The 23,082-nt window shown below is 48.2% G+C and overlaps 1 protein-coding gene across 1 annotated transcript; it reads left to right on the forward strand.

Moving 5' to 3' along the window:
- Nucleotides 1–315: 315 nt before the first annotated feature.
- On the forward strand, nt 316–22,366 carry MAJIN (membrane anchored junction protein). Its single transcript, XM_077309606.1, has 10 exons — nt 316–446; nt 9,595–9,712; nt 11,653–11,698; nt 12,339–12,414; nt 13,053–13,178; nt 14,819–14,849; nt 17,291–17,384; nt 19,466–19,541; nt 19,865–19,997; nt 21,974–22,366. Exons 1-10 carry the CDS (start codon nt 428–430, stop codon nt 22,029–22,031), a joined length of 777 nt encoding a protein of 258 aa, XP_077165721.1. The 5' UTR covers nt 316–427; the 3' UTR covers nt 22,032–22,366.
- Nucleotides 22,367–23,082: the final 716 nt, after the last annotated feature.

Raw genomic sequence — 23,082 nt, forward strand, 5'->3', positions numbered from 1 at the left:
GCAAGCGGCGGGGCCAACAGGGACCGAGCCCAGAGCTCCTTCGAGGCCGGCTGTTCGGAAGCCTCTGCTCTCCGGGCTCTCCCGCTTGCCTATCGCCCCCACTCAGCCTGGCCTGCTCCACAGGGCTGGCGTGATGACGGGAAGGGAGAGAAGAAATGATGTCAGCTGCTTTGGGTCTGAATGTCGGGGGGGGGGGTCTGTCGTCCAGCCAGGGAACCCGCCGGGGGCCCTGCCGTGCCGGGGGAGGGGAGGGGGCCCGGGGCCTTCCTCCTCCTCCTCCTCCTCCCCCTCCTCCTCGCGCCGCCTGGAACGAGCCGCGGCCCCACCTGAGTCCCCTCCCCCTCCCCGGGGTTCCGTTCCGGCCTGGCCCGGCAGGGGGCGCCGCACGCCGCGAACCATAGAGGCGCCAGAGCGGCTTCTCCGCGCCATGGACCCGGCGGCCGCAGGTAGGGGGCGGGGCGGGGCGGGGCGGCCCTGGGGGCGGGGCTCCTCGCCTGGACGCGCCCTCGGTTGCCAGCTCCAGCCCGGGAAATGCCTCGGAGAGGGGGGGGCAGAGTCCCCGTCCCCAGGGGCCGTTTTCTCCTGATCTCCCGGCCGCACCTGGAGGCTGGCAACGGGGAGCGACCCGTCCGGAGAGCGGGAAGGCGAAAGACGCCGAAGAAGCGCCCGAGGCCCAAGCCCCGCCCCGCCCCGCCCCCCCCGTGGCCAGTGTCCGGCCCTTCCTCCCCGTGGGCTGACAGAGCCCCCCCCGCCTGGTGCCAAAGGGAGGCCGAGTGAGGGGCTCTTCCCGCCCGCAGGAGCGCAAAGCAGGACGGGAAGCTGCGCCCGCCGCCCCCCCCCCAGGCCAGAGCCCGCCTGGCCCCGAGTGGCCGCCCGGCACCCTGGACAGGGGCGTGGGGGGCCCGTCTAGGGAACTGCCCAGGGAATTCACCAGCCAGGACCTCAGAGGGATGCCCCAACAAGCGCCCACGCCCTACAGTGGCAGAGACCCCAGACTCTGGGCCTGAAGGAGCGGGGGGGGGGGAGGCCGAAAGGATCACCAACACAGGCGGCAGTAACATCACGGGGGAGAGGAAGCCCCACGGAAATCACAAGCCTGCTCCCAAAGCCAGCCAGGGTTTTCGGCCTCGGCTGGGCGGCTTGCAGGTTCCAGTAAAACTGAGGCAGCCACAAAAACCGCAGACCAGTTGGTTAATCATGTCTGGTGTAGCGGTTAGGAGGGCGAACTTCTAATCTGGCAGGCCGGGTTCGATTCTGCACCCCCCCCCCCACATGCAGCCAGCTGGGTGACCTTGGGCCAGTCACAGCACTGATAAAACTGTTCTGACCGGGCAGGGATATCAGGGCTCTCTCAGCCTCACCCACCCCACAGGGTGTCTGTTGTGGGGAGAGGAAAGGGAAGGCGATTGAAAGCCCCTTGGAGACTCCTTTGGGTAGGGAAAAGCGGCATATAAGAACCAACTCTTCTTCTTCTTCAGTAATATCAAGGCTCTCTCAGCCTCACCTCCCTCACAGGGTTTCTGTTATGGGGAGAGGAAAGGGAAGGCGACTGGAAGCCACTTTGAGCCTCCTTCGGGTAGGGAAAAGCAGCATCTAAGAACAAACTCTTCTTCTTCAGAAATCTCAGGGCTCTCTCAGCCTCCCCTCCCTCACAGGGAGTCTGTGGTGGGGAGAGGAAAGGGAAGGCGACTGGAAGCCACTTTGAGCCTCCTTCGGGTAGAGAAAAGCGGCATCTAAGAACCAACTCTTCTTCTTCTTCTCCTTTAGTAATCTCAGGGCTCTCTCAGCCTCCCCTCCCTCACAGGGAGTCTGTTGTGGGGAGAGGAAAGGGAAGGCGACTGGAAGCCACTTTGAGCCTCCTTCGGGTAGAGAAAAGCGGCATCTAAGAACCAACTCTTCTTCTTCTTCAGAAATCTCAGGGCTCTCTCAGCCTCCCCTCCCTCACAGGGTGTCTGTTGTGGGGAGAGGAAAGGGAAGGCCACTGTAAGCCGCTTTGAGCCTCCTTCAGGTAGAGAAAAGCGGCATCTAAGAACCAACTCTTCTTCTTCTTCAGAAATCTCAGGGCTCTCTCAGCCTCCCTCCCTTACAGGGTGTCTGTTGTGGGGAGAGGAAAGGGAAGGCGACTGGAAGCCACTTTGAGCCTCCTTCAGGTAGAGAAAAGCGGCATCTAAGAATCAACTCTTTCCTTTGGAAATGGTGAGAATTAGTTCCCTCCCCCTCCTCCTGTGCCAGGCTCCTCTGGCCCATCAGCAAGAGAGGATTGTCTGGCCACAAGGAAGAGAAGGCAAACTGTAAAGGGTTTTGAAGAGGGCATCCTCTGCCAAGGAGCAACCCACCCACCCTCCACACACAGGGGCCCTCGTATTAGGAAGGAGGATGGAGTCCTGCAAATAATGAGGTTAAGATGGTGAGTGGGCGGGCCGGAAGGGATGTGCTGTTGTTTGTCTTGTGGCCCTTCCTTGCAGATCCAGGGAATTGCTGATCACCATTGTGAGATGGTAGGTGAATTCCCTCCAGTCCAGGCTGGATTCTGGAGATTTTTGATGGTGGCAGGTGGTCACTTGGGCATGAAATTGGGATCACTGTGGGTAGCCAGGTAGCTGTTAGTTCTTCCAGCAGGTTGGACTAGATTACCCTGGGGGGACCTTCCAACTCTATGACTATAAGATGGACAAGATCTCTGCAAACTATTTGACTGGTTTTGTGCACCTCCTGGAAATTTTGAGTGGACAGGTGAGGGAGTGTCTTTCCTTTAGGATGAGGCAAGAGAAGAACTAAAAAGTGCTTTCCAAAGAGGTCCTTCTGATAGAGCTACACCCTGGATGTTATCCAAGATCCTCTGGACAGGAACAGTAAAGCTGCATGAAGGCATACAAAACCATCTCACTGTCTATCCCTTGTGGATGTGGTCCTATCTAATCTGGCCAGGGGAGCAGGCATTTAGGCTGACAGCCTGCTATAAGATCCTGAACCTCCCCATGGTTCTTTAAGAACAAAAGTTTGCAACGGTCAAAGTCTTTATTTGTACCACAGGGAACATTTTACTAGAATGGTTAAGTCTCCAAGCCCCAGTGGCCATCTGGATCAGATTTTGCATCAAGAAGGCACATGGTACTCATGTCTGAGACAACCTATAAGGGTTGTAGCCCATCTTACTGGGGCACCAGAGACTTCAGTTGCACTCAGAAACAGGAAACCTGCCAAGAACATGGGTAGAGCAGCAACCTGGTTTTCCTTCTTGGTTAGACATGCCATGAAAGCCCAGTAGAACTCCATCGAGAGTCCTTGGCTGTGCACTTTGGCCACAGAAGCAGGCATTGATGCCTGGAGCGGACAGTGCCGTGGCGCGGGGGGAGGGGCTGCGCCCGCAGAGCTCTGCGCCTGTGTGCGTACGCCGACTGGTGCGCCAGCACCGCCCCTCCCCCGCGCTATGGTGCTGGCCGCTTTGGGCATGAACGGCTGCTTCGGTGGCCTAATTGAGACTGCTTTTGGAAGATGAGTTCTCGAACAGGGGTTGGGATGAACACAGTGCTGAGGTTGCTTCTCTGCCCACCCTGTCTAAGCTTAGTTATTTAACCCGTTTTGGAGGACTTCCCCCACCCCTGAAGGAGAACAAAACACTGGACTTACAGTATTTGCTGGCGTATAAGACTACTTTCCCCCCCTGAAAAACACGCCTCCAGGTGTGGGGGGGGGTCGTCCTATACGCCGGGTGCCCTTCAGTTGGGATAGACAGAGCTGCCCATGGTGGCCCATAGTACTGTAATGTAATGTAACAAATTCTATATTTTGAGTGGAAATGTTGGGGGGTCGTCTTATATGCCGGCAAATACGGTACTTGAAGGCTTCTTCTCTTCAGTGGGGCAAAGTCCTCCAATTACCCCACCGAATTGTTTTTCTATATATTATATTATCATTGGTTGATTTTTATGTGGTGGATATTGAAAACATAGTTACTATTATGCTAACTGTTATTAAGGTTGCTTTGTTATCCTGAGGAGCTTAGCTATTCTATGCCTGGAAAGGACAGCCCACTCTCTTCCTGGAGAGGCATATAATTTGCATAGCCCTGCTTGGAGCGAGTGAAGGCATGACCTAACCAATTTTGGAGGACTTTGCCCCACTGAAGAGAAGAAATCTTACACTCACTTGTGAGAAATCTGTAGGCCACAGAATAACTGCATATAAGCATTTTTTTCAACGTGTGGTTGCCAATTCTGTATTGGAAGATTTGGGAATGGATCCTGGAAGGGCAGAGTTCGAGGAAGGGAGCTCAGTAGGGTAGGGTGCCATAGAGTCCATCTTCCGAAGTAACCATTTCTCAAGGAGGCCTCCAGTCCCTCTTAGTCATCCTCCCTCTTAAGGGGAGTTATTTATTTGTTTATTCAACTTAGATCCCGCCATTCCTGGCAAACCGTCTCGCGGTGGGTTACAGATAAAAACCCCACACGAAACATCAATGTAATAACCCCCTTAAAATACCCCCGGTGGCAACAATCTCCAGTCTGCAAAGCTTCTGAGGCTGCCTTCGGTGCCCAGAGAAGGTCCAGGTGCCAGCTGCCCACCAACTGTGATGGATGGCTTGGTGGAGACCTCTTCTTGGGGGGGGGGATTCGATCTTCCATGTCCCCGTCTCAACCATATACCTGGCGTCTTACAGGCCCTGTGGAATGTCGAAAGCTCCCGCAAGGCCCTCAATTCTTCCAGGAGCTCATTCGACCTGGTTGGGGCCAGGAACGAAAAAGCCCTAGCGCTGGTTGAGGCCAGTCAAACTATATGGGGGCCAAGAATCACGATGGCATGGTGTTTGCTGTGAACAGATCCACGTTCAAACCTGTGCTGAAGATGAGATCCAGGGTATGGCCTGCTTGATGGGTGGGGCCAACAACAAATTGCGAGAGCCCTAATGTTGCCATGGTTGACACCAGGTCCAGTCCATTTCTAGAGGACGGCAGCTCAACGTGGATGTTAAAGTTCCCGAGAATTAATAGTTTGGGGAACTGTAACATCCAAGCCTCCACCTGGACATCCAAGCCTCCACATTAGGCATGCAGTACACCAGCCAGATGGCCACACTCTCGATTCCTCCTCACCCAATGCTAACACATTCAGTACCTGGGATTAACTGCACGGGAAGAGCCCTGAAGGGAGGTCCTATGGCTAGGTAGGAAGGGGCCAAGCGAGGAAGCGTGATTGCCCAACCTGGATGGGTGTCATGAACCCCTGTTCCTGACCCATAGTTTTCGTCCCTTTTGATGTTTGGTTTTTTTCCTTTGTGCCCCAGATCTCCCGTGAAACTGTGGCATCTTCCTGGGCTCTCTTGAAAGTGCCCCTCCCATCCCCCTCTTGTATTTCAAAGCATCCTCCCGAGTTCCCTCTGTTATCGATTCTCGCAAGGACGGTCTTGCTGAGAGCTCAGACTAAATACCAGGTGGCCGGAGGGGCTGTTTTGGCACCTTGTAGATTAGAGGCAACTGTACTGCCCTTTCTGTGTGAATCGGTGTTCCCACCAAAAGCATCCCCTGTGCCCCACTCTCCCCTCCAAGGTATATAAGCTATGTAACCACCTTCCTTAATGCCTCTGTCAAGATTCCTCTCTGTGAGCTGCTTGTGAAGTGCTGATCTATCCCCCACATAAAGACTTTTACTTAAAGCTCCAGCTTGAAGCCCAAGAGTGATATCTGTTGTGCGGATCTGCTGGGTCTCAACCACTTGCTTCCTGACAATGGGGTACAGCTACAGGAATCTGGGTGTGGGTTTCTAAGGATGAAATGATGCTCATTGAGGGTCAAGTATGTCCTGTCTTCCCCATTTCCGCCCAGTGAGTCTGGACCTGAAGTATCAGTTGGCAGCACTGGGACATTTCCTAAATGCCATCCTAAATAGAGTTACACCTGGCTGTATCCTTCAAAGTTGGCAGGTTTAGAAGGGTGCAATTCTGCTTAAGATAACATGGTTCCTAGCTCCAAGGTCCCTTCTGCTCTCTTCTTATATTTCATTTTCTTGTTAGTCCAGTGTCTTTGAATCTGCTACCCCCCAAAAAACCTGAACTAGTTGAGGACTATAGAAATTGAATGTTTTATGATATTTATGTAGCATGTTATAAAATGATGACTAGCAAGAAAACCCATTGCAAGCAGGAAAGCACTGAGAGATGCAGATCTCTCTCTGCATGTGTCTCTCCCTCTTGCTGTCTCGCAGCAGAAGGCAGAGCAGGTAATTAGGGCTGGTTTGTAGGAGGGAAGGAGGGCTGGTGTGCAATTTGGGGCAGCTCTCTTTGTCTCTCTCTCTCTCTCTGGCTCCCTCGCAGCAGGAGCAATAGGAGGGAATGAGGGCTTGTATTCGGTCTGGCAGGGCTCAGTGTGTCTCTCTCTGTCTCTGTCATGTCTGAGAGGAACGTGGCTAGTGTCCAGGGAGGGAGGGAGGGAGCTGTAGGGGCAGGGCCAATCAGGGTGCAGCCAGTGTTGTTGCCTGCACCCTGATGAGTCCTATTCCAACTTGGACAGCCGGACACGTCCCACCCCCCAGGCTGTTTCACAAATATATAGAGGAACCATGGAGGATGGATAAGGATGAATGATTGTGATTCTATCCTGTTACACACCCTGAGTGTTTATCAATTTATAAATTTATCGATTGTGAATCTATGTTCTCACACACCCTGACTGTTTAGGTGAAGGGGAGTTGTGAGGGAGGCAGCGGGGGAAGAGGGCGGGGTAGAGATGGGTGCATGGGTGTTTAGTGGGGAAGTGGCGGTAGCCTTGCGTCGGCTCCCCTCCCTGCTGCCACCCGCTCGATGTCGGGGCCTTGGCCCAGCCAAAGGGGCAGTCCCACCGCGTCTGCGATGTAGCGGGGCTGTCCCTGTGGCCGGGCCGAGGCCTCCCCTCACCCCAGCCGCCTCCTGCTCGACGCCAGGGCCTTGGGGCCTACCTTGCGTGTCAACGGGCAGCGTGGGAATGGTGACCATGGGGCGAAGGTGGGCCACGTTGGGGGGTGGGTGGGTGGGTTGGGAGGCGCTTTGCGCCTCCCAACTGGTCAGTCCTGGGCTAAGGGGCCAATCGTTGGCCTCCCCCATCCCGGACAGCACCCACCCCCACAGACCTTACTGTTTTATTTATACCGCTCCCAGAGCGGTGTAAAGATTCTCATAATCGTGCATGTAGAAGTATTTTTCATAATTGTCACATAATCCCAATATTGACCCATACATTTCAAATTCTCTCATCATTTATTATTTTCTTTTTCAAGTTTAGAAACAAAGTATTTTTGTTCCCAGACATGAATTGTAATCACTCTAATTAATTTAGGCTTGTTACTTATCACAACTGTATTGTGCCTTTCCGCCATCTTTGCAAACTGGGCTTTATACTATTTTATCCTCACAATAGCAGTAATTTACCATGATAGTTATTGTGTTGGCATTCCTGTTAATATGTTACAACTGAACCCTTGTGCTCTCTACATGCAGTATTGAATTTATGTGGTTGTTCACTGGGTTGAAAGCTAACATTTGTAAATCTTTTACTGCAAATAGCCTGCATTTGCTTTGTGCTCTGCAAATTGGTATTTGTCATTTTGGGTGTAATATCAAATATTGGAGTCAGTGATAATGCAAGATCTCTAGCAAACTGAAGATTAATGGGTCCTCCACATGGACCACCACATGACTTGTTAAGTAGTGCTTATCTCCATAACCGAGTTATTACTTTACAATCTCTCCTTAGCGCCAGAATCGGCCAGCGAAGATGGGCCTATTAGATTCCCATTTGTATTAATGTGCCATCCTGTTGCAAACAGCTAGAAAGGCATCCCCCCCCCCCCCCGCGCCCTTTACCTTCCTGAAGTAAAGTCGAGGAAGCCTGTGTGTTGGGGCTGTCTTAACTGCGGCTGCTACGGCCCAGCTGGCGCCTCCGGAACAGACCCCCCACTCCCCCCTTTGCAGGGGGTCTGGAAGGTGGGTCCTCTAGCAGTCCAGGAAATCCCTGATAGAAACATGAAATCCCTGCAACACTTTGGTAGTGGTGTCCCATTTACTTGGCTGGGATTTAAGTAGCTGAACTGTTGTCAAGATTGCAGCTCAAGTATTGATACTGTCATGTGCTGTACTGCCTTTGCAGCATGAATATAAGATTAAGATCTGGGGTTGCCAAGCTCCAGGCAGTGCCTGAAAATCTCACAGAATTACAACCACTACTGATCTCCAGATATCCGTGTCCCTGGAGAAAACGGCTGTTTTGGGGGGTGGACCATGGCATTCTAAGAAGAGCTGTCTTGTATACCCCGCTTTACTCCATCCCAAGGAGTCTCATGGCAGTTTACAATAATCTTTTCTTCCTCTCCTCATAACAGGCGTCTTTGAGGAGGGGGTTTGAGAGAGTTCAAAGAGAACAGTGACTGGCTCAAGGTCATGCAGCTGCCTGCGTGTGGAGGAGGAATGGGGAATCAACCCAGCACTTCACATTAGAATCTGCCACAACAGCGTAGAGCATTCATGTTAGCTAGAACTAATCCTCTACCTTCTGCTGTTCTATATGGGAGATTTCAACAGATCCCGTATTCAGTTAGGTTCTGCCCATGTGGACAATGCTGTATAGTAGGGGTCCCCAACCCCCGGTCTGCGGCCCCGTAGCGGGCCGCAAAGGCCATCATACCGGGCCGCCAGCGGCCGCGCCTGCCTCTCCCCCCCCCTGCAGCGGGGGGGGGGAGAGGCCGGCACGGCAGCCGGTGCGGCGGCCAGCAGCCATTGTCCATTTTATTCTTCGATCCGAGCCAAATTTCTTAACTCACTGCTGTGTAAAAGAGAACTGCATTCGGATGAACGAAAGTTTCTTTTGACATCCCAGAACCCTGATATAATTGAACCCGTTGCAAAGTTTTATATCTTGCCATGAGAAATCGTGAATGTATTATGTCTAAAGCATGATCTTTGCCTTTGTTCTCACTAGCAGTGGATCCTTTTGCACTTTCCCTTCTTATATTGTACTTTTATATGCTATTAAAGGCTTGTTGTTGTTGTTGTTGACTGTGCCACTCTTAACCGTGACACCATGCTAGCTGAAGGCCCTGCCCTTCCCTCCCCACGCTCCACCCCCAAAATATCTGGGTGTTTCCCAGCCCAGCGCTGGCAGCGCTGTTGGGGTCAGGGCTGGCCCAACCCTAGAGGTGCACCAGCAGGGGAGACCAGCTTTAGTAGATGCCAAACTGAACAGATGTGATTTTGTTCTCTCTCTGAAAAGTATCAATTACTGTAATTTTGCTCTATACTAAACGTCAGAGAGGGTGTGCCACAGTTACTGAGGGCATTAAAAATTCTGGCCCTGGGCCTGACTATAAATACTTCATTTAGGATGGTTTTATCTCCCTCCCCCCCCCCCCCAGTTTTAAATCAGTCTAATGCATTCATTCATGTTAATAGTTTCTTCTGAATATGCTTTCTGAGCTCATAAAATGGCAGTGTGATCAAAAGTTCCTTCAGACAGATTTTTAAAAATGGCACTGCCATTCGCATATTTTTATGTCGGTCCAGGATGGAATTGAAGTTAGATGTGATCTTTTTTTGGAAAACTGACTTATCTCATTTTTATTCTTAACTAGGTCGGAATTCTGAATACATGTCTTTAAAACCATTTACTTATCCTGTGCCTGAGACGAGATTTATTCACGCAGGATTGAATGTGTATAAATTTAAGATCAGATATGGCAACACGGTGAGGTACGTGTGACCAGCCAACCTGAAAAGTCTGCATAGTAGATAGTTGAGTATTTTATGGTGCAAAATATTTCAACTTGCAATCCCAGAGCTAGGACAGCTGCAATTCAATCGCTGGAGAGATTGTTGCCTTCTGCCAGTGAGTAAAGCAGCAGTAGCGTTAAGTGTTTAAAAAAATATTTTTAAATGTGCATCTTAATAATTACTGATATTTATAATTAAGGTCTGTCATAAGCCATTTTCAATTTTGAGTGAGGAATAGTAACTGAAATGAAATTTCCCTGTTTGGAGGAAGTGTAAAAACCATGCTTTATACTTTTGCCCTGTAACCTGGTTCCTTTCATTAGTAGGCCTTTGCCAGTTGTCTATGTCTGCATCCCCTGTGGCCCTTTGATCTTTAGTGGTAATCAAGTCGCCTCCCCTTGGGTTCTGGTTATTGTCCGGGGTATGTGTGAATGTAGCAAGCCTGGAGCCTCTGCTCCCTGCCTCCTGCTGTGCTGCGCCTGGGAACTGCTGTCTCTCCCAGAGACGTTGGGCACCAGTGAAGATGCCGGGCACACGGAGGGGCTGAGAGCGAGGAGTAGATAAAGGACCCGGACTAACTTTAGTCCTAGCAAAGACTCCTTCGATAAAGTGATTTTCCTCAAACGAAGTCTGTTTATTGGGAGTACTTGATGGAACCCCACAGGCAGTATACCACGGAGGGCCGGATGGAGATAGCTCTCCTTATGTGTGTGGAGTCCCAAGGTGCTTCTCTTATTTATTTGTTTGTTTGTTTATTTATAAGCCTATCCTGCCTCCCCTGAAAATGTCATCTTGAGGCAGCTTACAGAGTAAAAACAGTAAAACAAATAACACTTAAGACCCCATAAATATTAAAACCAATGTCCCCCCCCAAAAAAAACTCTCCTAAAAATTATTCCCAATCAGTCAAGATGGCAGTGTAATGAACAATTCCCCCCATTAAACCCAGCTGTTCCAATCTCAGATCTGCTCCCCACGGTACCAGTCCTCCATAGAAAGAGAGGCATCAAATTTCTGGCTGCTGGTGCAGGTGTTTATTGCACCCCGTCTAGGCATGGGAGATGCACTGCCTGTTCCTGCCCCTTTTTACCAAGCCACAAGACCTCCATCTTGGAGGAGTTGAGTTTCAGATGACTCTGCCTGAGCCATCCAGCGACTGCTTCCAGACAGCTGGCAAATGTATCCTGGGGGGAGTCTGGCCAACCGTCCAACAGAAGGTAGAGCTGGGTCTCATTTGCATATTGATGAAAAACCAGCCCAAAGCTCCCTCCCAGCTGGTATGGATGCCGTAAGTCTCTGTGGGTGGACTAAAATACGTCCATCACCCGAACAAGGGAGGGAATAGTATCCTTAGTGAGCCTTCAGGGCATGGTGGTTAGACCATGGAACAATGTTATTTGCCACCAGATCCACCTCTACACCTGCACCCAAGATTAAGTCGAGGGTATGGCCAGCCTGATGGGTGGGACTGGCAACAAATTGCGAGAACCCCAGTGTTGCCATGGCCGACACCAAGTCCAGCCCAAGTCCAGTTCCGCAGGGCTTGCAAAACAGAGCTGATCCACTGGACCTGTGGTTGAGGCTGAAATGACGTCTGGAAGTGCTGGCCTTCATGCCAGAAATCCACCAAATTGACCCAAATTTACACTAGTAAAAGGGCCCCCTGCCCCTTCTTTCAGGATAGAGAAAATCAGGCTATCAGTAGTTAGATTTAGTAGTTTATTGTTTATAATTAACTAATTTAACTAAATGTATATATTGCATTTTATCTTATGGGTGGATGGATATTGTGTTGTTGTAATCTGCCCTGAGTCGCCAGAGAGAGGGCAGGAAATGTTGTTGTTATTGTTAACAATGTGGTAGGCTCTGGTCATTTACCCTTCATTTCTGATATTAATCTCTATGATGTGTTTTTGCAGTACTAATATTGACCTCCATGAAAAACTTGTCAATAAAGAACTTGAGGTGAGATACATCAGAAATCTTATGGTGGTACAGGTGAAATTTAGTTGTGATCCCCCATGCCTTGGGCAAAGAATAGAAGGTTTTACTAAGTAGTTTCTGGGAGGAATAACTGCAAAAGCATCGCGTGTTGCACAAGAATTAAGGTGGTATTTTAAAGTGAAAATGTTGTTCTTTCTCTTGAATTCCCTACACCATAGTTTTCCTAGCAGGATCAGTGGGGCAGCAAGAGTGACTTGTGGGTCTGAAGTTCTGAGTGAGCGCACAAGAAGATTACCTCTAAAAACCCTCCTCCTTTGTGGGGCAATCTGTAGTCATGTGCAAAACTGGGAAGAAGGATAATATTTCTGAATGGTTCCCTTCCTTTCCCTGAGCTCAAGGGGTTTGTGTGTTACCGAATAGTGCAGCACAAATAGCTGCTGCAAGCCTGATGTGTGTTAAAGCATTATTTAATCCCCTTGTCACCCTTATTTCTCAAGGGAAAATGTGAGAACAGGACTTGGAGATTTGGATGTTATTACACTTGATGATAAAACAAGAAAAAAATCAATTACAGAAGGAACTTAAATGAAGTCAATTTGTTATGTGTTTTAGAAATGTGTAAGTGCTAATGGAGTTTCAGTCTTCCCTTTCTGTATTTCAGGAGGCCATCCGAGTAATACTTGGAAACCTTCATAATTTGCACCCATTTACCACTGAACACTTGGTCCTGTTCCCATGTATCCTTTTGGCAGTGTTGTTGAATAAAGCTAATTGGAGGAGAAGGCTGCTGGCATTCCATCCCACTTGGTGAATGACAGACTCATGTGCTCCCTGGGCTCCCACAGAGTGCCCATCCTGTGAAATAGTTGCATGGTTGTTTGCAGCATCTGAATCCATGGGTACACCCAAGGGATATTCACGGACACTGATGGCCAAAGTCCATACAGTGAGGCTGCCCTTTGCATATGTGCCTCATGTCCATGTACTGCAGCAGCAACAGGAGGTGGTGGGGGTCCTCCTGACAAAAGGAGCATTTCGCTAGTTGTGTTTTTCTCCAGCATCAGAAGGGAGCCAGGGAGGGGAAAGGGGCTGGAGCTGCATCTGGCCTGCTGGGAAGCAATCAGCTCACAAAGAAGCATGGACTCGTTGGTCATGTGATCACGATCAGCTTTTGTGTGGTTCATCCTGGATCAAGTCTAGTCCATAGGGTTGTACTGCAGGCCTCTCTCCCCAGTGGCTAGCACACAGGGATGAATAGCCTTTTTTTTTAAGGACTTATCAATGTGGTGCTTTGTGGGAACAAAATAACTTCATTTTCATAACCTTTTCCTCTCCTGTTTGCTGCCAGTGCTTGAGTCTTAACTACGTAGTCCAGATTTAAGCAAATGGGAGAAAGCATCAGACTTGAGATTCAAGCATGGCCATGCCGGTCTTTTCCCCTATCCCTATGTCTGCATTGTCTACACAGAATTAAATTCAAGACCAAAACAGTTACTTCTGGGTGAGTTCAGAAGTGTTGAAAGGGCTGCTACAATACCAAGATCTGTGCTATGACAAAAGTTCAGTGGCAGGATGCCTTTTCATAGGCATTCTTAGTGATCTGTAATTCAGTAAGACTAATGTCTTACAAGTATCTTGCTGTCTTCTCTGAATTTGGTCTGAGGTGCTAACAATGTCTAAAGACAGGTCTTGCAGAAATCCAGTTTTAACATTAAAATTCAGGGTCCACGGAGCTTTTATTCGAACCCCAGGTCGATTCAGTCCCTGCCATCTCCACTGAATGCAGTTTGATTTTGTCCGATTTAAATTTTCCCTCTGCAACAAGCATGATTGATCCGGAGTGACCCTACCTTTATCCTGCAATATCCTAGAGTGAACCCTCAATATTTGAAGAATCGGATTGAGAAAGCATGAGAAAGCATGCAGAGCAATGGCTGCTTTGAATTTGTTGCTGACTCCGTGGTAGAGAGGCCCTGATTGGCCAAGGTGCCCAGGTGACAAGCTTGCCTTAAAGGGGAAGCCCATAATTTCTCTCAGCAGAAGCTCCCAGAAACCCTAACTACTCTTGGCAGAGATTTGCCTTTTGGTTTTTTTTCTCACTCCTCTGCTGTATTTTTTTTCTCACTCCTCTCCCTCCCCCCTTCAAGAAAAGAAAGAGGCTACTGCTGTGCTTGGCTCCCCCCTCCCCTTCTTAACTTCCCTAACCATGTGCAGAACACTTTTCTGTTTCAATGGGGAGGAGGGGGAAAAGAGGAAGACTCGACTTCAAATCGATCTGAATTCAGCAGGATCCACAATGAAATAAACAAAGTAAGGGCAGATTCAGCCTCGGTGGGTCGCTGGGTTGGTCCGAAGCAGCAGAACAACGTTGGAGTCCAGGGGCAACGCAGTTGAAGACCAACACAGTTTTATTCAACGGATAAGCTGTTGCGGCATGCGTACACAAAAGCTTATACCTTGAATAAAACTTTATTAGTTTTCAAAGTGCTCGTGGGCTCAAACTTTGTTAATATAGGAAAGAGTGAAATTCTAAAATCGGCTGTTTCCATGGCCTGTCTGTGTGGATAGTGGAAATGTCTGCTTAGACTTGCCTGGTTCGTGAACTGAGCTTGGCTTCCATATGTGATTCTGCGCTGCTCCTTCTGTGATTCTCCTTGCCGGAGCCACCTAATCATCTTCCAGTAGAGAGTTGAACAGCACAGCGAATATTTGCTGTGTGCTTTTACTTCTGGACAGAGCCAGTGAGGCATCCCTGCCCTGACTGGGGTTCGTGTTCATGCGGGACGCTGCATGTTCCGGAGTTTTGCAGCCAAAATAAGATTTGAGAAATGCATTGTGGATGTGGAATGAGAGTGACGGGGCGTTCATTGTCCTTGGGATATGGCCAACCTGGCTGTCATGGTGCTGGGAGGGGGGTCAGGATTTTTAGGGGCTGCCATTCTTTGTCCTACTGAATTCCTGCCCTGCTTTTTAAAATTCATTTAATTTATATACCACCCCCACTATGACATCTATGCTCCATTCAGATGTGCAAAAAAATATGGAAATTACTTGTGAATAGGCATGCCAACAGAAGCATTGAGGTAGATATTTTACCAATCAGATAACGTTACCTTTCATCAAGTATCTTATTTATTGCAGATAAACTGAATACAGGGATGTCTGTCTCGTTGTGAGTAGCCGTTTATATGAATTTTCACACAGAAATTAATACTTTTTAAAAATGGAAAATCCAAATGAACTGGGTCTTGAACTGTGTAGGTGCCAGGATCATGCATCTTCTCCACACTCTCAGCAAACCTTCCTTTCCATCCTGGGGAAGTTGCTTCCCAGTCCTTTCAGGGAAGCAGGACAAAAATCACTCCTCCTCTGCTGATGCAGGACCACTTGAGCTGCCTTCCCCCTCCTCAGTGCAGCCTCAGTCCATGTGGATTCGGCAGCCCTGGGGCTGGTGGGGCCTGTTGAGGAGAATAAGGGTCGGATGGGACGGTAACTGTTAGCTCCTTCTGTTGAGTGACCCAGGGATTAAACATCATAGAACATCACTAATGTCATCTAACGAAAATAATCATAACATAGCATTTGCCCAAATAGAAGCACAGAAATGATATTCAGTTGTAGGACTCGTGTGCCTGAAATGAGCGGTGTAAAGCAAGGAAGGCATCTTTGCTACCAGAACAGATCTGTGGGGCCAAACCCCTCGGTTGCCAGTTAAAACAAATTCAAACCTCTCTTTTGTCTGTCAGTTGTCAGTTTTCTTTGTAAAGAAAACAAAGATGAGATACATTTGTTATGTTATCCATTTTCTTTCCCATAGCCTTGGGGGCCTTGTGCCCAGTTTGCGGCTGAGGTTGGCAGAGTCAAGGCAGCTCCTCCTGAAGGTGTCCCAGATGTTGCTTTCTGGGCTGCTTCCAGAACTTCAGTCTCCTCCTCTTGGGGTTCTTCAGCTTCTTTGCACACTGACGGGGAGCTGGTGCTCTGAACTCTGCTGACATTTTCCAAACAAACAAATGAGCCTGGCAGTTATCCTCATTGTGAAGGTTGACAATACAAGTGACCCTGTGGGGAAATGGGGGTCAGGGACCGAGGGTTGCTATTGGGGAGGAACAGTCATGCCACCATGAACCATGCCACCACGGTTCTACAAGGTGCAATCCTCTCCCTGATTCTTTTTAACATCTTCATACACCCTCTAGGGCAACTTGTCCAAGGGTATGGACTGGGATGTCTCCAATATGCCGATGACACACAGCATTACCTGTTAATGAGTGGCTGGTCAAATATACCCCCCCCTGCAATCTCTGGCCAGGTGTCTGGGAGCCATGGTGGAGTGGCTCCAGCAAAGCTGCCTGAAGATTAACCCCATTCAGATGGTGGTCCTGTGGCTGGGTAGGAAAGGACCAGAGGAGGAATTGCATCTCCCCTGCTTTAATGGAAAAGGATAATGGGAATGTTGCAAGAGACTAATAAAAAGGCATCTTATTGAGTAACTAGCAGTAGAGCCCGCTGTTAAAAAAATACAGCGGGCCCTAGGGGACGGTTTGGTTTCCCCCCCCCCCAATGTAGCAAAGCGCTCCCCAGGCCCTGGGGCCTGGGTAGCGTTTTTAGGCGGCGTGCAAGGTTTTAAAAGGCTCCCCAAGCCCCGGGGAAGGTGATCCGCGGCTCCGGATGCTGCGGATCGCCTTCCCCGGGGCTTGGGGAGCGTTTTAAGGCGTGGATTCAAATAATGTAATTATTGCTAGTGGTAGTTTATGGGCTAGGACGTGTAATGGAGACACAGAAAGTAACTATTAACTATTAACTTACCACATATACTCGCATATAAGCCGAGACACCTAATTTCACCACAAAATGCTAGAAAACCTTATTGACTCGCACATAAGCCAAGGGTGGTGTTTGGATAGTGGCTTTTCCAACTCCCCATCCCTTTTGGCCAGGATCCTTTTTTCCTTTTCTTCCCACCCTCCTCCTCGCTCTTTCCCCTCCTCCTCGCTCTTTCCCTCTGACATCTCTTGCCTTTTTATATCCAATCCTGTGCTCCTTCTGTTGCCTCCACTTTTCATTCCTTTCCTCCTAATGCTCTCTGCTCTCCCTCTGAGACAGAGGCTTCAGAGCTTCCTGCGACATGTGCTACCTTTGTGCTAGCCTCGTTAAGGCAGTGAGGGGGGAGGCGTGGACTGCTGTTCCCTCCCCTCCCACAGTCCCTCCCGGGCTTGCTGCTTTGTTCCTGTTCCTGTTCTTCAGGCAAGTATACTTGTCTCCCACCCCCACCCTCCTTTTTGGCATATAAGCGAGTATGTAAGTTTTTCAGCACTTAAAAAAAGTGCTGAAAAACTCAGCTTATATGCGAGTATATACGGTATTTGTTTATTGTTACATATTGTGCATGAATTGTTACATATTGCTACACAGTGTTTTCAACTAAATTTTTAAAAATTTACTGCAGGAGAAAAATATTTCTCCTGATATTTTCTGCTTAGAGTTGTTATTTGCCAAATATAAACATTTGAAAAGAATCCAAATGAATGTTTAATTTCCCCCTCTTTTTTATTGTTTTCAGTAACTGTTTTACAGCATGCCAAGCAAATGCCTATTTATGTATTACTTATTTAGAAATATAGCTAGAGATGCAACCCGTTTTTACAGCACAACCAGGCCATGTGTTGGAAGAACAAGACTTCAGAATGATGTGATTCATCCAACAGAGGTATTCATTGTCATTGTTTATGACAGTGCCTCATCGAATTTCCAGTAAGCGGACGCTTGGTCCAAGAGAATTCTCTTGATGGAAGAAAGAGAGAAAACAGGTGCAAGGAACTTTCCTTGCTGAAACTGAGTTACTACAAAGCCCTATATGGACACGCTCAACCCCTCCCCCTGAATTCAAGACTTGACACATAAATGCCGTGTTTTTTTAACAAACTAAACTGCTTTTTAAAAAACATTTTAACTAACAAGCCCAGGTAAACTGGTACTACTCACAACATTCCAGAACAGTTACGCCAACCCTCCAAGGCCAGTACAAAGAGATAGCAAACAATATGGAAGAGAGTTCTATGGAAATTTACAACCAAACTAATTGGGAGTATTTTAGTAGACTTCTAGTGGGGATGTATGTATCTTGGTTTTTATATTGTTTTACCAAGTTTGTGTTGTTCACCGCCCCGAGGCAACCAATCGTGAGGGAGCAGTGTAGAAGTCACATAATAAAACTTTTTCAAAATGGAGCTGGTCTCCTATGCATGGATTTTCAAGTCCCCTCGGACTATCAGCCTGGAAAACCAGAAGGCCCACTCAACCACGAGCTCCAGGAAATTCTGCAGGACGTCTGCTGGTGGGCTACTGGATCAAATTACTAGATTGGCTGACTTAATCGGCCCTGAACAAATCTGTTTTACTAAAAACTGTTCTACTTAGACCATTACTTCAGTCAGTCAGTAACCTTTTATTGACATAAAATATGTATAAAACATATAGAAATAGAGCTTAAAATTACAATGAAATAATAAAATAGGCCATGGGGTTACATAACCAAACAGATCTTAAAATGATAAGATAAACAATAAAAGATAAAATACAAAATTGGCAGCATATAAGCATCTTAGTTAAGACTCTGGCAACTATAATGGTTACCTCTGGATCTCTGTCAGAGAGCAAAAATTGCACAATCATAGACTTACAGAAGGCTTGATTTCCAGCAAAGCAACAAAACTGTCATCCGACATCGCTCATATAAGGGACAATCTAACAAAATATATGAGAGAGTCAGGGTAGCCAGAACCACATGGATAGAGTCTCTCATGGTATGGGATGCGGTTAAACCTTCCCTCTAAGACCTTTGAGGGGAAATCATTCATTCACCTGCATCAAACGGCTCTTTAGTTCCTCTTCGCTTTCTGCCACTAGAGTGGTATCATCTGCATATCTGAGGTTGTTGACATGTCTCCCTGCAATCTTGATCCCAATTTGTGACTCTTCTAACCCCGCCTTTCTCATGATGTGCTCCGCGTACAAGCTAAATAGGCAAGGCGACAGTATATAACCTTGCCAAACTCCTTTCTCAATCTTGAACCAATCAGTGATTCCATGCCTGGTTCTCACTGTTGCTTCTCGACCTGCATATAGGTTTGTGCCTCCCAACTGGCTGGAACTCTGGTCTGCCCTGCTGGGAGCCCAATTAGAAGGCGCTTTGTGCCTTCCGATCGGCCCCTCCACTTGTCAGTCCGTTTTGATCACAGACACCGCCCACCCCAACCCTCCTTACTGTTTTATTAAGAGGGACAGAAGGATCTTTAAAATGCGAGTTGTACGGGGGGAATCAAGGAGGAAAAAGAACAACTTAATTTAACTATAAAGAAAGAAAAGAGTAAAATATTGATCCCCCTGCCAGCTTGACGTAGTGGTTAGGAGTGCAGACCTCTCATCTGGCAAGCCAGGTTTGATTCCCTGCTCCCCCACACGCAGCCAGCTGGGTGACCTTGGGCTGAGACTGAGACTGAGAGCTGCTCTGACTGAGAAGTAATAGCAGAGCTCTCTCAGCCTCACCCACCCCACAGGATGTCTGTTTTGGGGAGAGGAAAGGGAAGGCAACTGTAAGCTACTTTGAGACTCCTGTCAGAGAAAAGTGGCATCTAAGAATCAACTCTTCTTCAGGAATATTAGAGCTCTCTCAGTCCCCCCTCCCTCACAGGGTGTCTGTTGTGGGGAGAGGAAAGGGAAGGCGAATGGAAGCCGCCTTGAGACTCCTGTGGGTAGAGAAAAGTGACATCTAAGAACCTTCTTTTCCAGAATCTGCCAGAAGAAATGCAGCTTCAGTACTGTGGGGCTGCCATTGTTAACCATGGCTATGGCAATACAGTCTTTGGTAAGTGAAAAGATCCCTGTGGTTAAAACGTCATTTCTCCCTCCTCCCTGCTCCTCTTGGATGCCTTCAGCACAGCCCCCTGAGTGGGCAAATGGGGCCCCCTGAGCAGTTTGGCTCTAGGAGGTGACGGGTGGGCAGGCAAGAACCCCTCCCCGTCTGTGCTGCACATTGAGGGGTGGAGGTTTGGCCTTCCCTAGAGGCTGACCTGCAAGAGCTGCGGCCACTGGCCGGTGTCAGTTAGCCTCCTGGCTGTCAACACAGCACTTTCTGAAGGGAGTGTAGAGCAACTGTGTGCTTCCATCATTATTCTTATTTGTCAACAGGGGAAGGGGTAGAACATGACATGGCAGGGAATCCGGGCCGAAGACAGCAGGATGGGCAAGCACTGATCTTACCCCACGGACCAGAGGAACATGCAGAGTGGAAAAAGACGGGCCTCTTAGCATTCTTGAAAAGGTAATTTTGGTGTCGCGGTTAGGAGTGCGGACTTCTAATCTGGCAGGCCAGGTTCGATTCTGCACTCCCACATGCAACCAGCTGGGTGACCTTGGGCTCGCCACGGCACTGATAAAACTGTTCTGACAGAGCAGTGATATCAGCGCTCTCTCAGCCTCACCCACCCCACAGGGTGTCTGTTGTGGGGAGAGGAAAGGGAAGGTGACTGTAAGCCGCTTTGAGACTCCTTTGGGTAGAGAAAAGCGGCATATAAGAACCAACTCTTCTTCTTCTTCTTCTAATTGCATCAGAGCATCTGGACAGCCTGGCAGGAGCCGATAGAGCATCCGCTGTCTCCATCAAGGGATGTAATATTGGAGATCAGTTTGATCCCCAGAATCAAGTCAAGCTTTTACATTAATAAGGTGTGTTGCAGGCATATAGCGGAGTTTAAAGTGGTATTTACAAAAGCATCAAAACTAAGTATTTTGCACCCCCACCCCCAGGCAATTTGCAGTTTGTTACAGTGAGGTTTCGCGTTCTGCAAGTTCTCCTCCACCTCATCAGCAAGTGGTCTACTCAGGGCCAGCCGCACGTTTATTGGTGCCCTAAGTGAGCTATGACTTTGCCCTGCTCCCCACCCCACCCCCTCCTAATTCAATGGAGAGAATGGGGGGGGGAGTTTTACTTATTGTACATTCAGAATTAACAATATAAATATAAGAATAGATGCTTTCTGAAAGCCTGCCATGTCCCGTCCAGCATCAAAAGACATGGAGATTCTAGAAGCCACTTAAACCTGGCAGAGGAGGCTCCTGCACTTTGCACCCCTCCCCCTCTGGCACCTTGCTGGGGCCTGCCTAGCAGTGGGGCCAGCCTTCGGCCTGTGATGGGGGTCTGGTGGGTGGGGAAGATGAGCAACACACTGACTACGACTGCACTCGCAGGCTCTATCCCCTTCCCTTTTCTGCTGTCCTCCTTTATGTCAGATGGCTCTTGGCTGCTCCCTGGTCTTGTAGTATCTAGTTCTGTAACAAAATTTGAGTCCAGTAGCACCTTTAAGATCAACAAAGTTTAATTCTGGCTGTAAGCTTTTTGTTTCCAAACATGAGGGGCATTCTGTGGACATAGTTTATCTGGATTTCAGTAAAGCGTTTGATAAGGTTCCACATGATATTCTTGTTCACAAGTTGGTAAAATACGGTATGGATCCTAATTCTGTCAGGTGGATCAATAACTGGTTGACAAATCGTACCCAGAGGGTGCTTGTTAATGGTTCAGAATCTTCTTGGAGAAGAGTGACAAGTGGAGTTCCCCAAGGATCTGTCCTGGGGCCTGTGTTGTTCAACATATTTGTAAATGATTTGGGTGAGGGATTAGAGGGGATACTTATTAAATTTGCAGACGATACTAAACTGGGAAGGGTAGCAAACACAACTGAAGACAGCAACAGAATACAGGACAATCTTGATAGGCTCAAGAACAGTGGTCCCCAACCTTTTTGGGGCTGGGGGGGGAGGGAGGCCTAGGGACCGGGGATGGGGGGAGAGGTGACAGTACTTCTAGTTCAGAGGGGCTGCAGGTGGGCATGTTCACAGCTGTGCTTCTCAATCATATTCTGCATGAATATGATTCTTTGTGCCACTTATGGGCATTTTGAAGCCTGAAGAATGTTTCAGGGGTTTCTCAACAGTATAAAAATTAAGAAAGGCTTTTTAATTCCTTCACAGGTTACGTGAGAAAAGTTCTTGGTGAATCTAACTCAGCTGTCCCTGTGGAGTAACTTTAGAGTTAGATTCACCAATGGCTGTTCTCCTGTAACCTTGAAGGAACTAGCAGTAGGAGAGTGGCTGTGAAAACAGAACAGCAGGTGCCATTTGGACACAGGAACGCAGCAGAAATGTCCTGTCTCCTTCGTGGGAAGTTCATGTGGAAATCCTTGTTTGCCCAGCGATATTCTAAGCACTGTCTCTCCTCCCGCCCCCCCCCCCCCCCAGCACCCTCTTCCCACCACTTCTGCAGCGCATTCTGAGTGGAATCCGTCAGTCCTCCTGAGGCATCGGCAGCTGTGGGAACGGCTCCAGCTCCGTGTGTCTCTTCAGGCCATTGTCGAGTGTTTTTGTTTGTTCTTCTTGGGATACGTTGCTATTATTTGAAGAGTTCAGCTTTTTAACTTAGTCCATTAAATTGAAACTCTCTTATGTGCACATACATTTGGCATTTATGATCTTATTACTGCTTAAAATATTTAAGAGTTTGATGAAATTACTCATTTAAAGAGTTTGTTCAAATGTGTCAATTGTTTAAAAACGAGTATTTGAATTCTTAATTGGTTCCTTTTAAGAGGCTGTAATATTTTACTGGAATGAATAAACAACCTTTTCCAATCACTAATTCATGTTTTTTAACATGAAAGGTTAAAATTGTTTTTCATATTCATGTACTTCTTTTGCATGTTTTTGATTCCTTCAGCTGTCATGTCGTCCAAGAAATGCTGTTGGCGTAGAACTTTAAAAAGTGGTCTCTCTCTATTCAGCTACTCGAGCAAAATTAAAGATGTTGAGAGATCTCAGCAGCTTTGCGTAAACCAACTCATGAAGAGTTACCCTTTTCTGCTTTAATTTTGTTAGTCTACATCTCTAATTTTAATGTAAACCTCCCTGCGCCTAATGGGAGGGCGGGCTATAAAAATGGACGGACGGGCGGACATAGATGCTCACTGAACAAGCACAGAGTCAGAGTGCTGCTGGGAATGCCTTTAAGGCTACGTAGGTGGCAAAAGGAGATGTTGAGAGATCCAAAACTGGACTGGTGGCCAACAAATTACTTCAGATTTATGGATCAGATTACAACCAAACGTTTACAATCATTGTGGGATGTCTCACAATTCAGATGCTCCTGAGCATCCCAGTTTGCAGAAACATGCAACCAGAACATTAGCTTCCTGACATGAGGAAGAGAGGAAGAATTCTACATGAAAAGGCCACCGGGGTCTACCGATGAAAAGAATAAACATTTAGTCTCGTCTGTAAACTGCAGAAGGGGCTTTATGAGCCACCTGCAAACGCTTGGCCTGACAAGCTGAGCCAGATGCTGCTCAATCAGG

The sequence above is a fragment of the Paroedura picta genome, chromosome 14, assembly GCF_049243985.1.
Source record: "Paroedura picta isolate Pp20150507F chromosome 14, Ppicta_v3.0, whole genome shotgun sequence".
Classification (NCBI taxonomy): Eukaryota; Metazoa; Chordata; class Lepidosauria; order Squamata; family Gekkonidae; genus Paroedura; species Paroedura picta.